This window comes from Oncorhynchus kisutch, linkage group LG8, assembly GCF_002021735.2.
Source record: "Oncorhynchus kisutch isolate 150728-3 linkage group LG8, Okis_V2, whole genome shotgun sequence".
Classification (NCBI taxonomy): Eukaryota; Metazoa; Chordata; class Actinopteri; order Salmoniformes; family Salmonidae; genus Oncorhynchus; species Oncorhynchus kisutch.
Genome location: NC_034181.2, coordinates 48,362,848 through 48,386,284, shown reverse-complemented (window position 1 = coordinate 48,386,284; position 23,437 = coordinate 48,362,848). Strand labels below are relative to the sequence as shown.

Here is a 23,437-nt window from a genome sequence, read left to right as displayed (position 1 = left end):
CACTGCAGTACTTAATGCAGCTGGTGGCCACCCCATACACCAGATACTCTTGATTTTGACCCCCCCCCCCTTTGTTCAGGGACACATTATTCAATTGCTGTTAGTCACATGTCTGTGGAACTTGTTCAGTTTGTCTCACTTGTTGAATCTTGCTATGTTCATACAAATATTTCCACATTAAGTTTGCTGAAAATAAACACAGTTGACAGTGAGAGGACGTTTCTTTTTTTGCAGAGTTTATAAAGGTATGCATGATCAAATACACATCTAGCACGAGTGCATTTGTTCTTACACACTCATACTATACAGACAAATGTAATATGCTTATGGCATATTTTTGTCATGTCTTCACAATACCTACCAACTCTGTCTGGTAAAACCTCCAGGCCTTGCACCCTCTCATCTTTGTGAAGCTCAAGTCCATAGATGCAGTCAAATCCATCATACTTGATCAGGTAGAGAGATGGGTTGACAGGGACTTGATCGAGAACTGTTCCTTTCCACTGGGAAACCTTGGTATCTTCCTTCCACTGGTGCGTTATCCTGCAACCCACTATGTTTCGTCTGGGTTGGGCAATAGGCTTGCTTGGACCAACATTCTTCTGCTTCCTATAGAGATCCCAATTTGGAAGGAAGTACGTAATGTCAAATCAATATATCCACACATCTGTCTGTTTGGAAGGCAACCTGCTTTTGGTCTTATAATGTGTCTACACAATGAGAACTTACTTGTGGGAATTTTTCCTCTTGATCAGATTTGCAGAAACCCCAGTATTACCTAAAATGGCAAACAAACGTGTGCATGAAATATCTCCCCAAAATTACAATAATTCAGCCTACAGAAAGTATTCACAGCTCTTGGATTATTCAAAATTGTTGTTACAGCCTGAATTATATATGTATTAAATATTTTTCCTAAATACCCCATAATGACAAAGTGTAAACATGTTTTTTGAAATTGAGAAATGTATTGAAAATGAAATACATACAATTGAAGTCGGAAGCTTACATACACCTTAAAGCCAAATACATTTAAACTAAGTGTTTCACAATTCCTGACATTTAATCCAAGAAAAAAAGTCCATGTCTTAGGTTAGTTAGGATCGCCACTTTATTTTAAGAATGTGAAATGTCAGAATAATAGAGAATGATTTATTTCAGCTTTTATTTATTTCATCACATTCCCAGTGGGTCAGAAGTTTACATACACTCAATTAGTATTTGGTAGCATTGCTTAAATTAAATTGTTTAACAATTAGTTGGGTGAATTTTGGCCCATTCCTCCTGACAGAGCTGGTGTAGCTGAGTCAGGAATGTAGGCCTCCCTGCTCGCACATGCTTATTCAGTTCTGACCACAAATTTTCTATGGGATTGAGGTCAGGGTTTTGTGATGGCCACTCCAATACCTTGACTTTGTTGTCCTTAAGCCATTTTGCCACAACTTTGGAAGTATGCTTGGGGTCATTGTCCATTTTGAAGACACAAATTTGCAACCAGCTTTAAACTTCTTGACTGATGTCGAGATGTTGCTTCAATATATCCACAATTTTCTTTCCTCATGATGCCATCTATTTTGTGAAGCGCATCAGTCCCTCCTGCAGCAAAGCACCCCCACAAGATGATGCTGCCACCCCCATGCTTCAGAGTTGGGATGGTATTCTTCTGTTGTAACCGGACTCGCGTCCGGTTACAATTGGCCTAGCGTCGTCCGGGTTAGGGAGGGTTTGGCCAGTAGGGAAATCCTTGTCTCATCGCGCACCAGCGACTCCTGTGGCGGGCCGGGCGCAGTGCGCGCTAACCAAGGTTGCCAGGTGCACGGTGTTTCCTCAGACACATTGGTGCGGCTGGCTTCTGGGTTGGATGGCGCTGTGTTAAGAAGCAGTGCGGCTGGGTTGGGTTGTGTGTCGGAGGATGCATGACTTTCAACCTTCGTCTCTCCCGAGCCCGTACAGGAGTTGTAGGGATGAGACAAGATAGTAGCTACGAAAACAATTGGATACCACAAAATTGGGGAGAAAAAGGGGTAAAAAATAAATAAATTGTAACTCTGCCATACAAACTCCAGTCCTGAACGATTACAAGCATACCAGCCACCAAAATATGTAGCGTGGTACTCAGTAATGTGTTGTATTTATCCCACACATTACACTTTGTATTCAGGACAAAATATATATTGATTTGCCATATATTTTGCAGTATTAATTTAGTTGCAAACAGGATGCAGGTTTTGGAACATTTTTATTCTGTACAGGCTTCCTTCTTTTGACTCTGTCAATTAGGTTAGTATTGTGGAGTAACTACAATGTAGTTGATCCATCCTCAGTTCTCATATCACAGCAATTAAACTCGGTTTTAAAGTCACCATTGGCCTCATGGTGAAATCCCTGAGTCGTTTCCTTCCCCTCTGGCAATTGTGTTAGGAAGGACGCCTATATCTTTGTAGTGACTGGGTGTTTTAATACACTAATTAAAGTGTAATTATTAACTTCACCATGCTCAATGGGATATATTTTTTCTCTCCCATCTACCAATAGGTGCCCTTATTTGCAAGGCATTGGAAAACCTCCCTGGTCTTTGTGGTTGAATCGGTTTGAAATTCACTATTAAGGGACCTTAAAGATAATTGTATGTGTTGGGTACAGAGATGAGGTAATTTAAAGATCATGTTTAGCATTATTATTGCACACAGAGTGAGTCAATGCAACTTATGTGACTTGTTAAGCACATTTTTGTGAACATGGGGTTGAATACTTACATTTATCAAGGCATTTCAGCTTACATTTTCTAATTCATTTGTAAACATTTGTAAAAACATAATTCCACTTTGATATTATGGGGTATTGTGTGTAGAGCATTGACAAAAAATCTAAATGTAATCAATTTTAAATTCAGGCTGTAACAGAACAAAATGTTGAAAAAGTAAAAGGGGTGTGAATATCTTTCTGAAGGCAGTGCATATTACTGTATCATACTTATATCTTAAAAAAACCATATGGTTTTGTAGGCTGTCATGTGTAATTTTTCGGCTACATTCATGTACATAAGCCGTGAGTTTCTCTCACCCCCATCAGCTCTGGGGCGCTGGCCTGGCATCTTTCCAAATGGGGTCTTCATTGATATACATGTAGGTGAGCAGCCAGGCTACCAGACTATAGGGTGACAATGTATCTACTAGGGAATCAGGAGAGAGAGGGACATAATGCAGGTGGTGGCACTAGGTGGGAGGATCACTCCCATCCAGTGCAGGAAAGCAGACTGTTGAAAAATGAACATGTGTTAAACATGGGGCACAGAGAAACTCTGCAACATTATGATAAATAACTTTGGTGTAGAAAATGCCATAATTAGCAATTATCTCCAAATTTAACTGATATGAACACAGTCAGTCATGTTGACTCATGTGTGCTATAGACATATCCTTCAGCAATTACACAATCATATAGTTTAGCTACCTAAAAACAATGGCAGAACAGTAAATCATTTTGTTGCAGTGTTACTTAAGGGCTTTCAAATCAAACTGTTTTGTGTCGTAAACAACAGGTGTAGACTAACAGTAAACTATTTACGGGCCTTTCCCAACAATGCAGAGATAAAAATAGAGAAATAATAGAAAACTAATAACATGTAATAAAAGTAATAATACATAGACAATAAGAAATAATAACTTGGCTATATACACGGGGTAACAGTCCTGAGTTGATGTGGAGTGGTACAAGATAATCGAAGTAGATTTGTACATATAACTAGGAATAAAGTGACTAAGCAACAGGATAGATAAACAGTAGCAGCAGCGTATGTGATGAGTCAAAAAAGTTTGTGCAAAAAGGGTCAATGCAGATAGTTAAATAGTTAACCAAATAGCTACCCGGACTAACTATTTATCCATCTTATGGCTTGGGGGTAGAAGCTGTTCAGAGTCCTGGTGCATCAGTACCGCTTGTCGTGCGGTAACAAAAATAATAATTTATGTCTTGAATGGCAATTTTTAGGGCCTTCCTCTGACACCGCCTGGTATAGAGGTCCTGGATGGCAGGGAGTTCGGACCCAGTGATGTACTGGGCCGTATGCACTACCCTCTGTGGCTGGATGCCAAGCAGTTCCCATACCAAGCTGTGATGCAGGGTCCATAGCTTAGTGATGAGCTTGGAGGGCACTTTGGTGTTGAACGCTGAGCTGTATCAATGAACATCAATCTCACATAGGTGTTCCTCTTGTCCAGGTGGGAGAGGGCAGTGTGGATAAGCATCCAGATTAGTGACCCACTCCTTGAAAGCGGCAGCTCCATCCTTTAGCGGCTGTTGCTTGTAATCCATTGTTTCTGGATAGAATATGTACATATGGTCAATGTGGGGACGACGACATCAATGCACTTTTTAACGAAGCCAGTGACTGATATTGTAAATTCCTTAATGACATTGGATGAATCCCAGAACATATTCCCTTCTTTGCTACCAAAACAGTCCTGTAGCCTAGTAGTATCTGTTTCATCGGACCACTTCATTATTGGTTCTTCCTGTTCAAATACTTCCCGTTTGAGTTTTTGCTTGTAAACAGGAATCAGGAGGATAGTGTTATGGTCAGATTTGCCAAATGGAGGGCGAGCTTTGTATGTGTTTCTGTGTGTGGAGTAAAGGTCCTCTAGTTGCGCAGGTGACATGCTAGTAGAAATGAGGTAAAATGGATTTCAGTTTCCCTGAGAGTATTTTCTTGTTTGCTTATGTCCTAATACTGCTCGTTGAGTTTTGTCTCACCGCCAGCATCGGTTTGTGGTGGTAAATAGACTGCTACTAAAAATATAGATCAACTCTATTGGTAAATATATGGTCTACAGCTTATCATGAAGTATTCTAAAACGCAGGAGAGAAGAAACTTGAGAACTTCCTTAATATTCGAGATCGTGCACAAGCATTTGTTGTTGACAAAGAGACACATCCATCCCCCTTAACCTTACCCAACGCTGCCGTACGGTCTTGACAAAGCATAGAAAAAAACAGCTAGATGTATATTATCCATGTCCAGCCACGACTCAGAGAAACCTAGGATATTACAGTTCTTCAGGTCCCGTTGATAGGATAGTGTCGAACGGAGTTCGTCCTGTTTGTTCTCCAGTGGTGGTACATTCGCGAATAGAACGGAAGGTAGAGGCAGATTATTTATTTGCCGACTTAGTTTCATCCTCTCTTTTGCCGTATTTTCCTTTCCCGAGTCTCTGGGATTAGGGCCTGGTCCAGGGTGAGCAGTTTGTCCTGTGCCACTGGTAAAAATCTTCATCCAAATCAAGGTAAGTAATCGCTGTTCTGATGTCCAGAAGCGATTTTTGGTCGTAGGAAACGAAACACACAACAGAATTGTGTGCCCGTAACAAAGCAACTATCCATTGCAGCGCCATCCACAGTGATTTCACAGTCTATGCAAGCGGAGCTACAGAGTACAGTTTGTATCGCATTCCAAAAATTCTGCTGCAAAACAATACGTAGAACTACTTAGAGCTTCGTAAACAAACCTCTGTCGGAGCCGCTGCGTAGACTGTGTAGAGCCCTTAAGTCTAACACACCATAGGAAACCAGTTAATTTATATATATATATATATATATATATATATATATATATATATATATATATATATATATATATATATTTATATATATATATTTATATATATATATATATATATATATATATATATATATATATATATATATATATATATATATATATATAAATAAGATAGATTCAGTGAGTCATAATTACAGTACAGAGACCAGGTAAGCCTAACCATACTGAGACCATTTACACTGAACAAAAATATGAACCCAACATGTAAAGTGTTGGTTCCATGTTTTATGAGATGAAATAAAATATCCCATAAAATCATCCATATGCACAAAGTTTATTTCTCTCAAATGATGACAAATGTGTTTACATCCCTGCTAGTGAACATTTCTCCTTTGCCAAAATAATTAATCCATCTGACAGGTGTGGCATTAAAGAGGCTGATTAAACAGCATGATCATTACACAGGTAAACTTTTTTGTTCTTCACACAGCAATGCCACAAATGTCTCAAGCTTTGAGGGAGCAAACAATTGGCATGCTGACCGCAGGAATGTCCACCAGAGCGGTTGCCAGAAAACTAAATGTTAATTTCTCCACTATAAGCCAATGTCGTTTAAAAAAATTTGGCAATACGTCCAACCGGCATCACAACCATGTGTAAAAATGCCAGCCCAGGACCTCCACGGTGGTGGTGGGGTTATGGTATGGGCAGGCATAAGCTACGGACAACAAACACAATTGGTCCGATGAAGCGGATGCTAAATTACAGGATTGTTTTGCTAGCCTATCAGGACTGGAATATGTTCCGTAATTCATCGAGGAGTTATCAGTCAGTCATCGGCTTCATTAATAAGTTCATAGACACAGTTTTGTCACACACCACAATGCTACAGATGTCTTAAGTTGAGGTTGTGTGCAATTGGCATGCTTACTGCAGGAATGTCCAGCAGAGCTGTTGCCAGGGAATTGTATGACCATTTCTCTACCAATGTCTTTTTTGAGAAAATGGCAGTATGTCTAAACGGCCTCACAATCGCAGACCACGTGTATGGAGTCGTTGGAGTTATGGGGTTGGGCAGGCATAAGCTACAGACAAAATTCCTGGAAGCTGGCCTGCTTACATGTCACCCATTGAGCATGCTTGGGATGCTATGGCTCGACGTGTAGTACAGCGTGTTTCAGTTCCCGCCAATATCCAGCAACTTCGCACAGCCATTGAAGAGGAGTGGGACAGATGCATATCTGTATTCCCAGTCATGTGAAATCCATAGAGTCGGGCCTAACCGTTTTCCTTATATGAACTGTAACTCAGTAAAATCTTTGAAAATGTTGCATGTTGCGTTTATATTTTTATTCACTATAGTTTTGAGGCAGTGGCATCTTCCTTGCTGAATGGCCTTTCAGGTTATGTCGGTATAGGACTCGTTTTACTGTGGATTTAGATACTTTTGAACCGGTTTCCTCCAGCATATTCACAAGGTCCTTTGTTCTGGGATTGATTTGCACTTTTCGCCACCAAAGTACGTTCATCTCTAGGAGACAGAACGCATCTCCTTCCTGAGCGGTATGACGGCTGTGTGGTCCCATGGTGTTTATACTTGCGTACTATTGTTTATACAGATGAACGTGGTACCTTCAGGCGTTTGGGAATTGCTCCCAAGGATTAACCAGAATTGTGGAGGTCTACATTTTTTTCTGAGGTCTTGGCTGATTTCTTTTGATTTCCCCATGATGTCAAGCAAAGAGGCACTGAGTTTGAAGGTAGGCCTTGAAATACATCCACAGGTACACCTCCAATTGACTCAAATTATGTCAACTAGGCAATCAGAAGTTTCTAAAGCCTTGACATTTTCATTTTCCAAGCTGTTTAAAAGGCACAGTCAACTTAGTGTATGTAAAAGTTGATAAAGTTAATTATAGGTGAAATAATCGGTCTGTAAACAATTGTTGGAAATGTTTTTTGTGCCATGCACAAAGTAAATGTCCGAAGCAACTTGCCAAAACTAGTTTGATCAGAAGAAATTTGTGTTGTGGTTGAAAAACGAGTTAATGACTCCAACCTGTATGTAAACTTCTGACTTCAACTGCGCATATCTACCTCAAATCTCTCCACCAACTCAGTACTGCTACCCCGTGTATATAGCAAAGTTACCGTTACTCATTGTCATAAAGTTATTACTTTATTTCTGTACATTGTTGGGAATGGCCCTTAAATAAGCATTTCACTGTTGATCTTCACTTGTTTTTTATGAAGCATGCAACGAATAACATTTTATTTGCATCTTGGAAATAGACCTGTAAACACACAGATACAACAGTCAGAAATATTAAATATGAATATCCATGATGAACGTAAACTTTACTTTTTGGTAGCGGTTCAATATACAGCTTGCAAAGTCAAATTTGCTCATTCAGTGCTGTATGGTCCTGCCTGACAAAAATGCATAGTTACACTGCAATAATCCCAACATCCTGTCATTTCAGCAAGCCATGACACCCACCGTCTCAGATTGTTCTGAAGTAATTTCTGTAGTTAGATAAGATAAGCATTCCTGCAACATTTTTTGGTTGAAATATAATTTGAGCTTTGAAAAATTAAGCTAATTGATTGCACCCAAAATATATATTTTAAATTTATAGGATTCATATAACATTCAATAAATATAGTACCTAACATCCAATTTGGACCACCTTTTTTATTTTATTTACTATGTGTAAGACATGAAGAATCCAAAGTAATTGTCAAAAGCCACCTATGGACCCCCAACCCATCGTGAGAATAAGTATACAGTATCAATCAGTTCTCCATGTCTAATAAGTAGTATGGAGCTGCAGCTCTGAGTATTGTTTCTTCATCCTATGTAATGTATTATCAGTAAATTTGGTGTGTCCCCCCATCTTTTCAGAGAAATTGTTCATTTCATTTCATGTCCCATCCTACATACTGTCATTAACAGATTCTGACCACTAGATAGTGCTGTTCCTACTATGTTATTTATTTTTAAAGATTACACCCCCCACCCCCAATGTTAAAGGGATAGTTCACCAAATCACATACTGGTTTCCTTACCCTGTTAGCAGTTTATGGACAAGGTATGACAGTAACCCATGCTTTGGTTGTTTACCTGACCAATGTTTCAAATGCACAAATCCAATGGGTGGGGGGGGGGGGGGGGGTTCTTTAAAACACTGGAACAGCACCATGTAGTGCACAGAACTTGGTAATATCAGGATGTAGAATTGTAACCGATTCAATTACTAATTTCTCAGAACATGGGGGGGGGGGGGGGGGGAACAAAATTCACTGGAAATACATTACATTGGATGAATAAACAATAATCTGAGCCGCAGCTATATACAACTTGTCAGACATAGAGAACTGATACTATATACAGTATTAGTTGTGGGGTGGGATGTGTTGGGTCCGTGGTAGGCTTTTGACAATTTCTTTGGATTCCTCATGTCAACTCATTAGCTAGGCTTCCATCCAATTGGCAACAGATTTTCATGCGAAGATATAAAGATGTGCATTTAGACATTGTTTACATAAAATTCAAATAAAAAATCAAATCAAATTTTATTTGTCCCATACACATGGTTAGCAGATGTTAATGTGAGTCTGGCGAAATGCTTGTGCTTCTAGTTCCGACAATGCAGGGATAACCAACAAGTAATCTAACCTAACAATTTCACAACTACCGTATACACACAAGTGTAAAGGGATGAAGAATATGTACAAAAAAATATATGAATGAGAGATGATACAAAATGGCATAGGCAAGATGCAGTAGATGGTATCGAGTACAGTATATACATATGAGATGAGTAATGTAGGGTATGTAAACATATTTAGTGGCATTGTTTAAAGATTCTAGTGATACATTTATTACATAAATGTTTCCATTATTAAAGTGGCTGGAGTTGAGTCAGTATGTTGGCAGCAGCCACTCAATGTTAGTGGTGGCTGTTTAACAGTCTGAAGGCCTTGAGATAGAAGCTGTTTTTCAGTCTCTCGGTCCCTGCTTTGATGCACCTGTACTGACCTCGCCTTCTGGATGATAGCGAGGTGAACAGGCAGTGGCTTGGGTGGATGTTGTCCTTGATGATCTTTTTGGCCTTCCTGTGACATCGGGTGGTGTAGGTGTCCTGGAGGGCAGGTAGGTTGCCCCCGGTGATGCAATGCGCAGACCTCACTACCCTCTGGAGAGCCGGTTGTGGGAGGAGCAGTTGCCGTACCAGGCGGTGATACAGCCCGACAGGATGCTCTCTATTGTGCATCTGTAAAAGTTTGAGAGTACTTTTGGTGACAAGCCGAATTTCGTCAGCCTCCACGCTGTCTGTGTGGGTGGACCAATTCAGTTTGTCCGTGATGTGTACGCAGAGGAACTTAAAACGTACTACCCTCTCCACTACTGTCCCGTCGATGTGGATAGGGGGGGGGGGGGTGCTCCCTCTGCTGTTTCCTGAAGTCCACGATCATCTCCTTTGTTTTGTTGACGTTGAGTGTGAGGTTATTTTCCTGACAGCCCACTCCGAGGGCCCTCAACTCCTCCCTGTAGGCCGTCTCGTCGTTGTTGGTAATCAAGCCTTCCACTGTAGTGTCGTCTGCAAACTTGATGATTGAGTTGGAGGCGTGCATGGCCACGCAGTCGTGGGTGAACAGGGAGTACAGGAGAGGGCTCGGAACGCACCCTTGTGGGGCCCCAGTGTTGAGGATCAGCGGGGTGGAGATGTTACCTACCCTCACAACCTGCGGGCGGCCTGTCAAGAAGTCCAGTACCCAGTTGCACAGGACGGGGTCGAGACCCAGGGTTTGGAGGGTACTATGGTGTTAAATGAGCTGTAGTCGATGAACAGCATTCTCACATAGGTATTCCTCTTGTCCAGATGGGTTAGGGCTGTGTGCAGTGTGGTTGAGATTAGCGCAGTTACCTTAGCTTTCTTGGGAACAGGAACCATGGTGACCCTCTTGAAGCATGAGGGAACAGCAGACTGGGATAAGGATTGATTGAATATGTCCGTAAACACACCAGCCAGCTGGTCTGCTGAGGACGCGGCTGGGGATGCCGTATGGACCTGCAGCCTTGCAAGGGTTAACACATTTAAATGTTTTACTCACGTTGGCTGCAGTGAAGGAGAGTCCGCAGGTTTTGGTAGCGGGCCGTGTCAGTGGCACTGTATTGTCCTCAAAGCGAGCAAAGTAGTTGTTTAGTCTGTCTGGGAGCAAGACATCCTGGTCCATGACGGGGCTGGTTATCTTTTTGTAATCCGTGATTGTGACTGTAGACCCTGCCACATACCTCGTGTCTGAGCCGTTGAATCGCGACTCTACTTTGTCTCTATACTGACACTTAGCTTGTTTGATTGCCTTGCGGAGGAAATAGCTTCATTGTTTGTATTCTGTCATGTTTCTGGTCACCTTGCCCTGATTAAAAGGGGCTAGCCTAGTGGTTAGAGAGTTGGACTAGTAACCGGAAGGTTGCAAGTTCAAATCCCTGAGCTGACAAGGTACAAATCTGTCGTTCTGCCCCTGAACAGGCAGTTAACCCACTGTTCCTAGGCCGTCATTGAAAATAAGAATTTGTTCTTAACTGACTTGCCTAGTAAAATAAAGGTACAATTTTTTTTTTTAAATAAAAAAGCAGTGGTTTGCGCTTTCAGTTTTGCGCGAATGCTGCCATCAATCCACGGTTTCTGGTTTGGGAATGTTTTAATAGTTGCTGTGGGTAGGACATCGACGATGCACTTGCTAATAAACTCGCTCACCGAATCAGCGTATTCGTCAATAATGTTGTTTGACGCAATGCAGAACATATCCCAGTCCACGTGATCGAAGCAATCTTGAAGCGTTGAATGAATGCAGCCTCAGGATATTGGGTTTCCAGTTTACATAGAAATTAAGTTCGTTCAGGGCCATCGATGTGACTGCTTGGGGGGGGATATACAATGGGGAGAACAAGTATTTGATATACTGCCAATTTTGCCGGCTTTCCTACTTACAAAGCATGTAAAGGTCTGTCATTTTTATCATAGGTACACTTCAACTGTGAGAGACGTTTTTTATAGCTACTGTTTACAAGCCTCCTGGGCCATATACAGCGTTCCTCATTGAGTTCCCTGAATTCCTATCGGACCTTGTAGTCATAGCAGATAATATTCTAATTTTTGGTGACTTTAATATTCACATGGAAAAGTCCACAGACCCACTCCAAACGGCTTTCGGAGCCATCATCGACTGGGTTTTGTCCAACATGTCTCTGGACCTACTCACTGTCACAGTCATACTCTGGACCTAGTTTTGTCCCATGGAATAAATGTTGTGGATCTTAATGTTTTTCCTCATAATCCTGGACTATCGGACCACCATTTTATTACATTTGCAATTGCAACAAATAATCTGCTCAGACCCCAACCAAGGAACATCAAAAGTCGTGCTATAAATTCACAGACACCACAAAGATTCCTTGATGTCCTTCCAGACTCCCTCTGTCTACCCAAGGATGCCAGAGGACTGTTTACCACCTAACTAAGGAACTCAATTTAACCTTGCGCAATACCCTAGATGCAGTTGCACCCCTAAAAACTAAAAACATTTCTCATGAGAAACTAGCTCCCTATACAGAAAATACCCGAGCTCTGAAGCAAGCTTACAGAAAATTGGAACGGAAATGGCGCCACACCAAACTGGAAGTCTTCCGACTAGCTTGGAAAGACCGCACCCGTACCGTGCAGTATCGAAGAGCCCTTACTGCTGCTCGATCATCCTATTTTTCCAACTTAATTGAGGAAAATAAGAACAATCCGAAATTCCTTTTTGATACTGTCACAAAGCTAACTAAAAAGCAGCATTCCCCAAAGAGAGGATGGCTTTCACTTCAGCAGTAATAAATTCATTAACTTCTTTGAGGTAAAGATCATGATTATTAGAAAGCAAATTACGGACTCTTTAAATCTGCGTATTCCTTCAAAGCTCAGTTGTCCTGAGTATGCACACCTCTGCCAGGACCTAGGATCAAGAGATACACTCAAGTGTTTTAGTACTATATCTCTTGACACAATGATGAAAATAATCATGGCCTCTAAACCTTCAAGCTGCATACTGGACCCTATTCCAACTAAACTACTGAAAGAGCTGCTTCCTATGCTTGGCCCTCCTATGTTGAACATAATAAACGGCTCTCTATCCACTGGATGTGTACCAAACTCACTAAAAGTGGCAGTAATAAAGCCTCTCTTGAAAAAAGCCAAATCTTGACCCAGAAAATATTTTTTTTAACTATCGGCCTATATCGAATCTTCCAATACTCTCAAATTTTTTTTTAAAGGCTATTGCGCAGCAACTCACTGCCTTCCTGAAGACAAACAATGTATACAAAATGCTTCAGTCTGGTTTTAGACCCCATCATAGCACTGAGACTGCACTTGTGAAGGTGGTAAATTAACTTTTAATGGCATCAGACCGAGGCTCTGCATCTGTCCTCATGCTCCTAGACCTTAGTGCTGCTTTTGATACCATCGATCACCACATTCTTTTGGAGAGATTGGAAACCCAAATTGGTCTACACGGACAAGTTCTGGCCTGGTTTAGATGTTCTGTCAGAAAGATATCAGTTTGTCCTCTGACAAATCAACTGTAAATTTCGGTGTTCCTCAAGGTTCCGTTTTGGGACCACTATTGTTTTCACTATATATTTTACCTCTTGGGGATGTCATTCGAAAACATAATGTTAACTTTCACTGCTATGCGGATGACACACAGCTGTACATTTCAGTGAAACATGGTGAAGCCCCAAAATTGCCCTCGCTAGAAGCATGTGTTTTAGACATAAGGAAGTGGATGGCTGCAAACGTTCTACTTTTAAACTCGGACAAAACAGAGATGCTTGTTCTAGGTCCCAAGAAACAAAGAGATCTTCTGTTGAATCTGACAATTAATCTTAATGGTTGTACAGTCGTCTCAAATAAAACTGTGAAGGACCTCGGCATTACTCTGGACCCTGATCTCTCTTTTGAAGAACATAGCAAGACTGTTTCAAGGACACCTTTTTCCATCTACGTAACATTGCAAAAATCAGAAACTTTCTGTCCAAAAATAGCCTCCCTACACTGGCCTCCTGTCAAGGCAAGGGCTGATTTCAAGGTTTTACTGCTACCCTACAAAGCATTACATGGGCTTGCTCCTAACTATCTCTCTGATTTGGTCCTGCCGTACATACCTACACGTACGCTACGGTCACAAGACACAGGCCTCCTAATTGTCCCTAGAATTTCTAAGCAAACAGCTGGAGGCAGGGCTTTCTCCTATAGAGCTCCATTTTTATGGAATGATCTGCCTACCCATGTGAGAGACGCAAATTCGGTCTCAACCTTTAAGTCTCAACTGAAGACTCATCTCTTCAGTGGGTCATATGATTGAGTGTAGTCTGGCCCGGGAGTGTGAAGGTGAACGGAAAGGCTCTGGAGCAACGAACCGCCCTTGCTGTCTCTGCCTGGCCGGATCCCCTCTTTCCACTGGGATTCTCTGCCTCTAACCCTATTACAGGGGCTGAGTCACTGGCTTACTAGGGCTCTTTCATACCGTCCCTAGGAGGGGTGCGTCACTTGAGTGGGTTGAGTCACTGATGTGATCTTCCTGTCTGGGTAGGCGCCACCCCTTGGGTTGTGCCGTGGCGGAGATCTTTGTGGGCTATACTCGGCCTTGTCTCAGGATGGTAAGTTGGTGGTTGAAGATATCCCTCTAGTGGTGTGGGGGCTGTGCTTTGGCAAAGTGGGTGGGGATATATCCTTCCTGTTTGGCCCTGTCCCGGGGTGTCATCGGATGGGGCCACAATGTCTCCTGACCCCTCCTGTCTCAGCCTCCAGTATTTATGTTGCAGTAGTTTGTGTGTCGAGGGGCTAGGGTCAGTTTGTTATATCTGGAGTACTTCTCCTGTCCTATCCGGTGTCCTGTGTGAATTTAAGTATGCTCTCTCTAATTCTCTCTCTCTCTCGGAGGACCTGAGCCCTAGGACCATGCCTCAGGACTACCGGGCATGATGACACCTTGCTGTCCCCAGTCCGCCTGGCCGTGCTGCTGCTCCAGTTTCAACTGTTCTGCCTGTGATTATTATTATTTGACCATGCTGGTCATTTATGAACATTTGAACATCTTGGCCATGTTCTGTTATAATCTCCACTCGGCACAGCCAGAAGAGGACTGGCCACCCCACATAGCCTGGTTCCTCTCTAGGTTTCTTCCTAGGTTTTGGCCTTTCTAGGGAGTTTTTCCTAGCCACCGTGCTTCTACACCTGCATTGCTTGCTGTTTGGGGTTTAGGCTGGGTTTCTGTACAGCACTTTGAGATATCAGCTGATGTACAAAGGGCTATATAAATACATTTGATTTGATTTTGATTTGATTAATAATGTGCGCCAGAAGTAAAATTGCCTCGTTGTGGATAAAAAGGCTGAGTGCGTGATGACGTAGTGCACATAAAAATACATTTTGCAGTTAAAATCCCATGTATCGAAAAGAATACAAGTTAAATGGGTTTCCACCGCATTTTCAACTGATGGATTTCTCACAAAAAATATTGTGTTATATAGCGAGTGTGCCCATTCTGGTATTAGCACCTGCACCCGAGCCAACAGCTCGCAGATACAATGCGGGTATAGCCTATATCACAGGTGTTAAACTCTGGACTATCGGACCACCATTTTATTACATTTGCAATTGCAACAAATAATCTGCTCAGACCCCAACCAAGGAACATCAAAAGTCGTGCTATAAATTCACAGACACCACAAAGATTCCTTGATGTCCTTCCAGACTCCCTCTGTCTACCCAAGGATGCCAGAGGACTGTTTACCACCTAACTAAGGAACTCAATTTAACCTTGCGCAATACCCTAGATGCAGTTGCACCCCTAAAAACTAAAAACATTTCTCATGAGAAACTAGCTCCCTATACAGAAAATACCCGAGCTCTGAAGCAAGCTTACAGAAAATTGGAACGGAAATGGCGCCACACCAAACTGGAAGTCTTCCGACTAGCTTGGAAAGACCGCACCCGTACCGTGCAGTATCGAAGAGCCCTTACTGCTGCTCGATCATCCTATTTTTCCAACTTAATTGAGGAAAATAAGAACAATCCGAAATTCCTTTTTGATACTGTCACAAAGCTAACTAAAAAGCAGCATTCCCCAAAGAGAGGATGGCTTTCACTTCAGCAGTAATAAATTCATTAACTTCTTTGAGGTAAAGATCATGATTATTAGAAAGCAAATTACGGACTCTTTAAATCTGCGTATTCCTTCAAAGCTCAGTTGTCCTGAGTATGCACACCTCTGCCAGGACCTAGGATCAAGAGATACACTCAAGTGTTTTAGTACTATATCTCTTGACACAATGATGAAAATAATCATGGCCTCTAAACCTTCAAGCTGCATACTGGACCCTATTCCAACTAAACTACTGAAAGAGCTGCTTCCTATGCTTGGCCCTCCTATGTTGAACATAATAAACGGCTCTCTATCCACTGGATGTGTACCAAACTCACTAAAAGTGGCAGTAATAAAGCCTCTCTTGAAAAAAGCCAAATCTTGACCCAGAAAATATTTTTTTTAACTATCGGCCTATATCGAATCTTCCAATACTCTCAATTTTTTTTTTAAAGGCTATTGCGCAGCAACTCACTGCCTTCCTGAAGACAAACAATGTATACAAAATGCTTCAGTCTGGTTTTAGACCCCATCATAGCACTGAGACTGCACTTGTGAAGGTGGTAAATTAACTTTTAATGGCATCAGACCGAGGCTCTGCATCTGTCCTCATGCTCCTAGACCTTAGTGCTGCTTTTGATACCATCGATCACCACATTCTTTTGGAGAGATTGGAAACCCAAATTGGTCTACACGGACAAGTTCTGGCCTGGTTTAGATGTTCTGTCAGAAAGATATCAGTTTGTCCTCTGACAAATCAACTGTAAATTTCGGTGTTCCTCAAGGTTCCGTTTTGGGACCACTATTGTTTTCACTATATATTTTACCTCTTGGGGATGTCATTCGAAAACATAATGTTAACTTTCACTGCTATGCGGATGACACACAGCTGTACATTTCAGTGAAACATGGTGAAGCCCCAAAATTGCCCTCGCTAGAAGCATGTGTTTTAGACATAAGGAAGTGGATGGCTGCAAACGTTCTACTTTTAAACTCGGACAAAACAGAGATGCTTGTTCTAGGTCCCAAGAAACAAAGAGATCTTCTGTTGAATCTGACAATTAATCTTAATGGTTGTACAGTCGTCTCAAATAAAACTGTGAAGGACCTCGGCATTACTCTGGACCCTGATCTCTCTTTTGAAGAACATAGCAAGACTGTTTCAAGGACACCTTTTTCCATCTACGTAACATTGCAAAAATCAGAAACTTTCTGTCCAAAAATAGCCTCCCTACACTGGCCTCCTGTCAAGGCAAGGGCTGATTTCAAGGTTTTACTGCTACCCTACAAAGCATTACATGGGCTTGCTCCTAACTATCTCTCTGATTTGGTCCTGCCGTACATACCTACACGTATGCTACGGTCACAAGACACAGGCCTCCTAATTGTCCCTAGAATTTCTAAGCAAACAGCTGGAGGCAGGGCTTTCTCCTATAGAGCTCCATTTTTATGGAATGATCTGCCTACCCATGTGAGAGACGCAAATTCGGTCTCAACCTTTAAGTCTCAACTGAAGACTCATCTCTTCAGTGGGTCATATGATTGAGTGTAGTCTGGCCCGGGAGTGTGAAGGTGAACGGAAAGGCTCTGGAGCAACGAACCGCCCTTGCTGTCTCTGCCTGGCCGGATCCCCTCTTTCCACTGGGATTCTCTGCCTCTAACCCTATTACAGGGGCTGAGTCACTGGCTTACTAGGGCTCTTTCATACCGTCCCTAGGAGGGGTGCGTCACTTGAGTGGGTTGAGTCACTGATGTGATCTTCCTGTCTGGGTAGGCGCCACCCCTTGGGTTGTGCCGTGGCGGAGATCTTTGTGGGCTATACTCGGCCTTGTCTCAGGATGGTAAGTTGGTGGTTGAAGATATCCCTCTAGTGGTGTGGGGGCTGTGCTTTGGCAAAGTGGGTGGGGATATATCCTTCCTGTTTGGCCCTGTCCCGGGGTGTCATCGGATGGGGCCACAATGTCTCCTGACCCCTCCTGTCTCAGCCTCCAGTATTTATGTTGCAGTAGTTTGTGTGTCGAGGGGCTAGGGTCAGTTTGTTATATCTGGAGTACTTCTCCTGTCCTATCCGGTGTCCTGTGTGAATTTAAGTATGCTCTCTCTAATTCTCTCTCTCTCTCGGAGGACCTGAGCCCTAGGACCATGCCTCAGGACTACCGGGCATGATGACACCTTGCTGTCCCCAGTCCGCCTGGCCGTGCTGCTGCTCCAGTTTCAACTGTTCTGCCTGTGATTATTATTATTTGACCATGCTGGTCATTTATGAACATTTGAACATCTTGGCCATGTTCTGTTATAATCTCCACTCGGCACAGCCAGAAGAGGACTGGCCACCCCACATAGCCTGGTTCCTCTCTAGGTTTCTTCCTAGGTTTTGGCCTTTCTAGGGAGTTTTTCCTAGCCACCGTGCTTCTACACCTGCATTGCTTGCTGTTTGGGGTTTAGGCTGGGTTTCTGTACAGCACTTTGAGATATCAGCTGATGTACAAAGGGCTATATAAATACATTTGATTTGATTTTGATTTGATTAATAATGTGCGCCAGAAGTAAAATTGCCTCGTTGTGGATAAAAAGGCTGAGTGCGTGATGACGTAGTGCACATAAAAATACATTTTGCAGTTAAAATCCCATGTATCGAAAAGAATACAAGTTAAATGGGTTTCCACCGCATTTTCAACTGATGGATTTCTCACAAAAAATATTGTGTTATATAGCGAGTGTGCCCATTCTGGTATTAGCACCTGCACCCGAGCCAACAGCTCGCAGATACAATGCGGGTATAGCCTATATCACAGGTGTTAAACTCTGCGGGTTTTCACTCCTCCCTTGTACTTGATTGATGAATTAAGGTCACTGATTAGTACGGAACTCTCCTCACCTGGTTGTCTAGATCTTAATTGGAAAAAGAAAAAAAACAGCTGACACTAGGCCCTCCATGGAATTAGTTTGAAACCCCTGGCCTACATGATGAGATTATTATGAACAAACGGCAGCCAATCATTGATGATCATGTCACCAGAATAAGACCCTCGATATTTATTGGAAAGGAGCATCAAGCTCATTACCATGCACTTTCACCACCCTGTGAAGTTCATCGTAACGCATTTCATCTGTAGCCTAATAAACTGCATGGTTTCCCGAAGAGTCGTAGTGGGAGGACCACCCAACATGTCATTGTGTGACTCCAAGTTTACTTCAATATGATGGTTGTTATATTAATTTGCGCTTTAAAGCATTTCCACCGACATTCTTGCATAATTAAATTTTACTGACACTAAAAGATCACACCCTATAGTATTTTGTTTTGTCAACGTTTGAAAGTTTACCGACAAATGTTCTGTTTCCATCAGGCTTGTCCTGACATTTTTATGTATGTATTTTACGAGCATAAAAAAGGTTGGATGGATACCACAGAGGGCCGCTGAGGGAAGAACGGCTCATAATAATGAACGGAACAGAGCAAATGGAATGGCAACAAACACCTGGAAACCACGTTTGATGTATTTGTTACCATTCCACAAATTACAGTAATTACCACGAGCCTGTTCTCCCCAACTAAGGTGCAACCAACCTCCTGTGATGGAAACCTGGTTATTGTTAGAAAAAAAGTTAGGTGCAAATCGGATGTTAGGTTTTATATTTCTTGAATATTAGGCCTGTATGAATCCTTCAAATTAAAATAACCAGTTTGGGTGCAATCAATTAGCTTAACTTCTCAGAGACCAAATTATATTTCAACAAAATGTTGCAGGAATGCTAATCTTAACTATTTCTAACAGAAACACTGTCAGAACAATCTGAGATGGTGGGTGTCGAAATCCTCGTGCTTTTTGAGGTGGAACAACCCCATTTACTGCAAACAAGACGCACCTTGGTTGGTAAAACTTGCTGTATGTGATTGTTTATTGTTGCTGGGGATTGACTGTGAGGAAGTGGTCTTTGTGTGCCATGTTTGATCAGCTCCACATCTACAACCCTTTTACTGTTCATAAAAGCCCAGGTATCTTCAAATGTACATTGTATTATATTACAGTATGAAGAATACAATTGAACATAGCTGAATAAAATAGAAAATATATTTTCTCCAAACAATTTGAGGAAGTGTGCACATGAGGCTATACTGTGTTGAGCGGTTAACAAAGAAATAGGTACACTTATGCTTAGTTATTTATGTTACTTTATTTGTATACAAATGTGGAGCTACACAGTGCATTCGGAAAGTATTCAGACCCCTTGACTTTTTCCACATTTTGTTACGTTAAAGCCTTATTCTAAAATGTATTAAATAGTTTTTCCCTTAATCTATATACAATACCCCAAAATGACAAAGCAAAAACTGGTTTTTAGACATTTTTGTAAATGTTTTTAATTTAAAAAAGCTACGTAAATATCACATTTACATAAGTATTCAGACCCTTCACTCAGTACTTCTGTTAAAGCACCTTTGGAAGCGGATATGACGCTACAAGCTCGGCACACCTGTATTTTGGGGAGTTTCTCCCATTTTACTCTGCAGATCCTCAAGCTCTGTCAGGTTGGATGGGTAGGGTCACTGCACAGCTATTGTCAGGTCTCACCAGAGATGTTTGATCAGGTTCAAGTCCGGACATTGAGACTTGTTCCGTAGCCACTTGTCTTGGCTTGTGCTCAACACTCGTATTGTTGTCTTGGCTGTGTGCTTCAGGTCGTTGTCCTGTTGGAAGGTGAACCTTCTCCCAAGTCTGAGGTCCTGAGCACTCTGGAGCAGGTTTTCATCAAGGATCTCTCTGTACTTTGCTCTGTTCATCTTTCCCTCGATGCTGACTAGTCTCCCAGTCCGTGTCTCTGAAAAACATCCCCACAGCATGATGCTGCAACCACCATGCTTCACGTAGGGATGGTGCCAGGTTTCCTCCAGATGTGACGCTTGGCATTCAGGCCAAATAGTTCCATCTTGGTTTCATCAGACCAGAGAACCTTGTCCTTTAGGTGCCTTTTGGCAAACTCAGTGCCTTTTACTGAGGGAGGGGAGAGTCCATCTGGCCACTCTACCATAAAGGACTGATTGGTGAAGTTATGCAGAAATTGTTGTCCTTCTGGGAGGTTATCCCATCTCAACAGAGGAACTCTGGAGCTCTGTCAGCATGACCATCGGTTTCTGGGTACCTCCCTGACCAAGGCGCTTCTCCCACGATTGCTCAGTTTGGCCGGGTGGCCAGCTCTAGAAAGTGTCTTGGTGGTTGCAAACTTCTTCCCTTTAAGAATATTGGAGGCCACTGTTCTTGGGGACCTTCAATGCTGCAGGAATGTTTTGGTACCCTTCCCCAGATCTGTCCCTCGTCACAATCCTGTCTCGGAGCTCTACAGACAATTCCTTTGACATCATGGCTTGGTTTTTGCTCTGACATGCACTGTCAACTGTGAGACCTTACATAGACAGGTGTGTGCCTTTCCAAATCATGTCCAATCATTTGAATTTACCACAGGTGGACTCCATTCAAGTTGTAGATACATTAATGATGATCAATGGAAACAGGATGCATAGCAAAGTGTCTGAATACTTAAAATGTTTTTATTTTGAATACATTTGCAAAAATTCCTGAAAACCTGTTTGCTTTGTCATTATGGGGTATTGTGTGTAGACATTACCACCGGTGTGTTGTGGCGGTAATACGGTCACCGTAACAGCCATAGCAATGATGGAGTAATTATCTTTGATCACCAATGCCATTGTTGTGAATTGCCAAACCGGCCATTCACAAATTCAGAGCGTTATTATGCTCCTCAGTTAATTCATCACATTTCAGAGTATAGCATTGTTGAATCATACAAATGTTGTAACGGCAGTCAAATGACAAAAGTAAAATGACTAAAGTGTCTAAGCTCGCTAGAGAACCTCCAATGAATTACAGAATAACTTCTCCTATACTGTATTTGACAAAAAATAAATGATGATTATACAGATAGCAGATCAGCTCATGAATAACAGAGACGAAGAGTGCACAAAGTTTAAATATCAAGGTATCTTAACAGGTATTTTGACATGCATAGGGGAGAGACATGCTTTGATAATGCAACCTACATATTACAGAATAAAGTTAGGCTTTTCATGTGAGACGGGAGTCAGGATTTGGGGTTTTAGTGAGATTGGGACTGGAAAGGAAAACAGCCTAGGCTCTAGGACAGGGCCGAGTTTGGTAAGTCCTGCTCTAGGACAGGTGAAGATAGCATTTTCCCTTATGTCTCTCTGTATTGTTAAAAGACTTCATGTCTATGACAGAGATGCATATGTAGTGAATTGTTCATTGACTTATCAAATGTGTGACTGTCTAAAGAGACAGGTCAAAGAGGCACACATTCTTTTATAAGCTATACTCTAGGAGGTTTCCTGTAGGGTTTGTTAACTGCATTTGGGTCGCATGTGCAGCCCGGCAGTGTCAATTATGTGTGTGCTTTGAATTTATGCAGACTTTTTGTGAAGTAAATACACTAGGCTAAAGGCTTCCATTCAACAACCTGTTTAGATGATGTGCCATTTCATTTTTTGCTAATCTGATGCTGCTCATGTTGTGTATTTTGAGGAATTGCCTTAGTACCGACATTGAGGGGAAATGTTTTAATTGGCTACAGATTCATCTGCCTCACCTAAAGACCATTCTTGTGGGAAGCTGCTATAGACCACCAAGTGCTAACAGTCAGTATCTGGATAATGTGTGTGAAATGCATGTGATATCAACAGAGAAGTATATTTTAATTTATTTAAATAGACTGGCTCTCATCAAGCTGCCCACTCAAGAAAAGGTGTTGTCAGTCAACCTACCAGGGTAGTTACAAACAGCACAGGAATTAAATCATCAACATGTATTGATCACATCTTTACTAATGCTGCAGAAATTTGCTTTAAAGCAGTATCCAATCCATAGGATGTAGTGATCACAATATAGTAGCACTAAAGTTCCAAAGGCTGAGCCTAATATAGTGAATAAGAGGTCATACAATATGTTTTGTAGTGATTCATATGTTGTTGATGTAAAGAATATTTGCTTGTCTGTGGTGTTTAATTAGGAGCAACCACACGCTGCACTCGACACATTTATGAAATTGCTTATTCCAGCTAATAATAAGCATGCACCCATTAAGAAAATTACTGTAAAAACTGTGATGGTTTCTGACTATAAACCTGAAATATCCTTAATCAAGTCACTAAGGGAGAGAGGGGAATGCAGAACGTTTACATTCTGTCAGAACATGTTATTGTTAGACAGCAGGTATCCTATGGAAAGGAGAATGGCCACAGTCTGGTTTCAGTTGTTGGGTTGCAATTTGGAATACTTGCTACACCAGAAGTTAATGGTTATCTGTAGGGGGAATGGGGGTCAATTATGGTTGAATATGAGCCAGGGGCTTAGAATGTTACAAAGTAAGGGAAAAGGCAATCACATGGTTGTTGTCACTGATAAGGGTGGAGAGCTGTGGATTAGTGAAGAATGGGGGCTGAGGTTAGGTCACATTAAGGGAGAAGGAACAGTTTATTACCCACATCACTTAAACTTCCTGCCTAGCAATAAAGATGTAATGTTTAGAGAAAAGGAGGAGACATCACCTAAAGTGGGGAATACATACTTGTTCTGGTGGGAACATGTCTTTTGGCTGTTCAACAGTCTGACCCATTGGGTGAATAAACTTGGTTTGAGCTTGTCCTAG

The 23,437-nt window shown here is 41.8% G+C and overlaps 1 protein-coding gene across 3 annotated transcripts in view; it reads right to left on the bottom strand.

Annotated features, from left to right (window-relative positions):
* LOC109895589 (spindlin-Z-like) overlaps window positions 1-23,437 on the bottom strand; it is a 47,686-nt gene that overhangs the window by 6,751 nt on the left and 17,498 nt on the right. For 2 of the 3 annotated variants that reach the window (XM_020489413.2, XM_020489415.2), the window contains 3 exons: window positions 3,064-3,256; window positions 730-778; window positions 362-609 (listed from right to left, as the gene is read on the bottom strand). In XM_020489413.2, the coding sequence (XP_020345002.1) occupies window positions 362-609; window positions 730-778; window positions 3,064-3,115 (349 nt within the window). In that variant the 5' untranslated portion in view covers window positions 3,116-3,256. The remainder of the gene's footprint in view (window positions 1-361; window positions 610-729; window positions 779-3,063; window positions 3,257-23,437) is intronic. The other variant, XM_020489416.2, reaches the window with a different exon arrangement.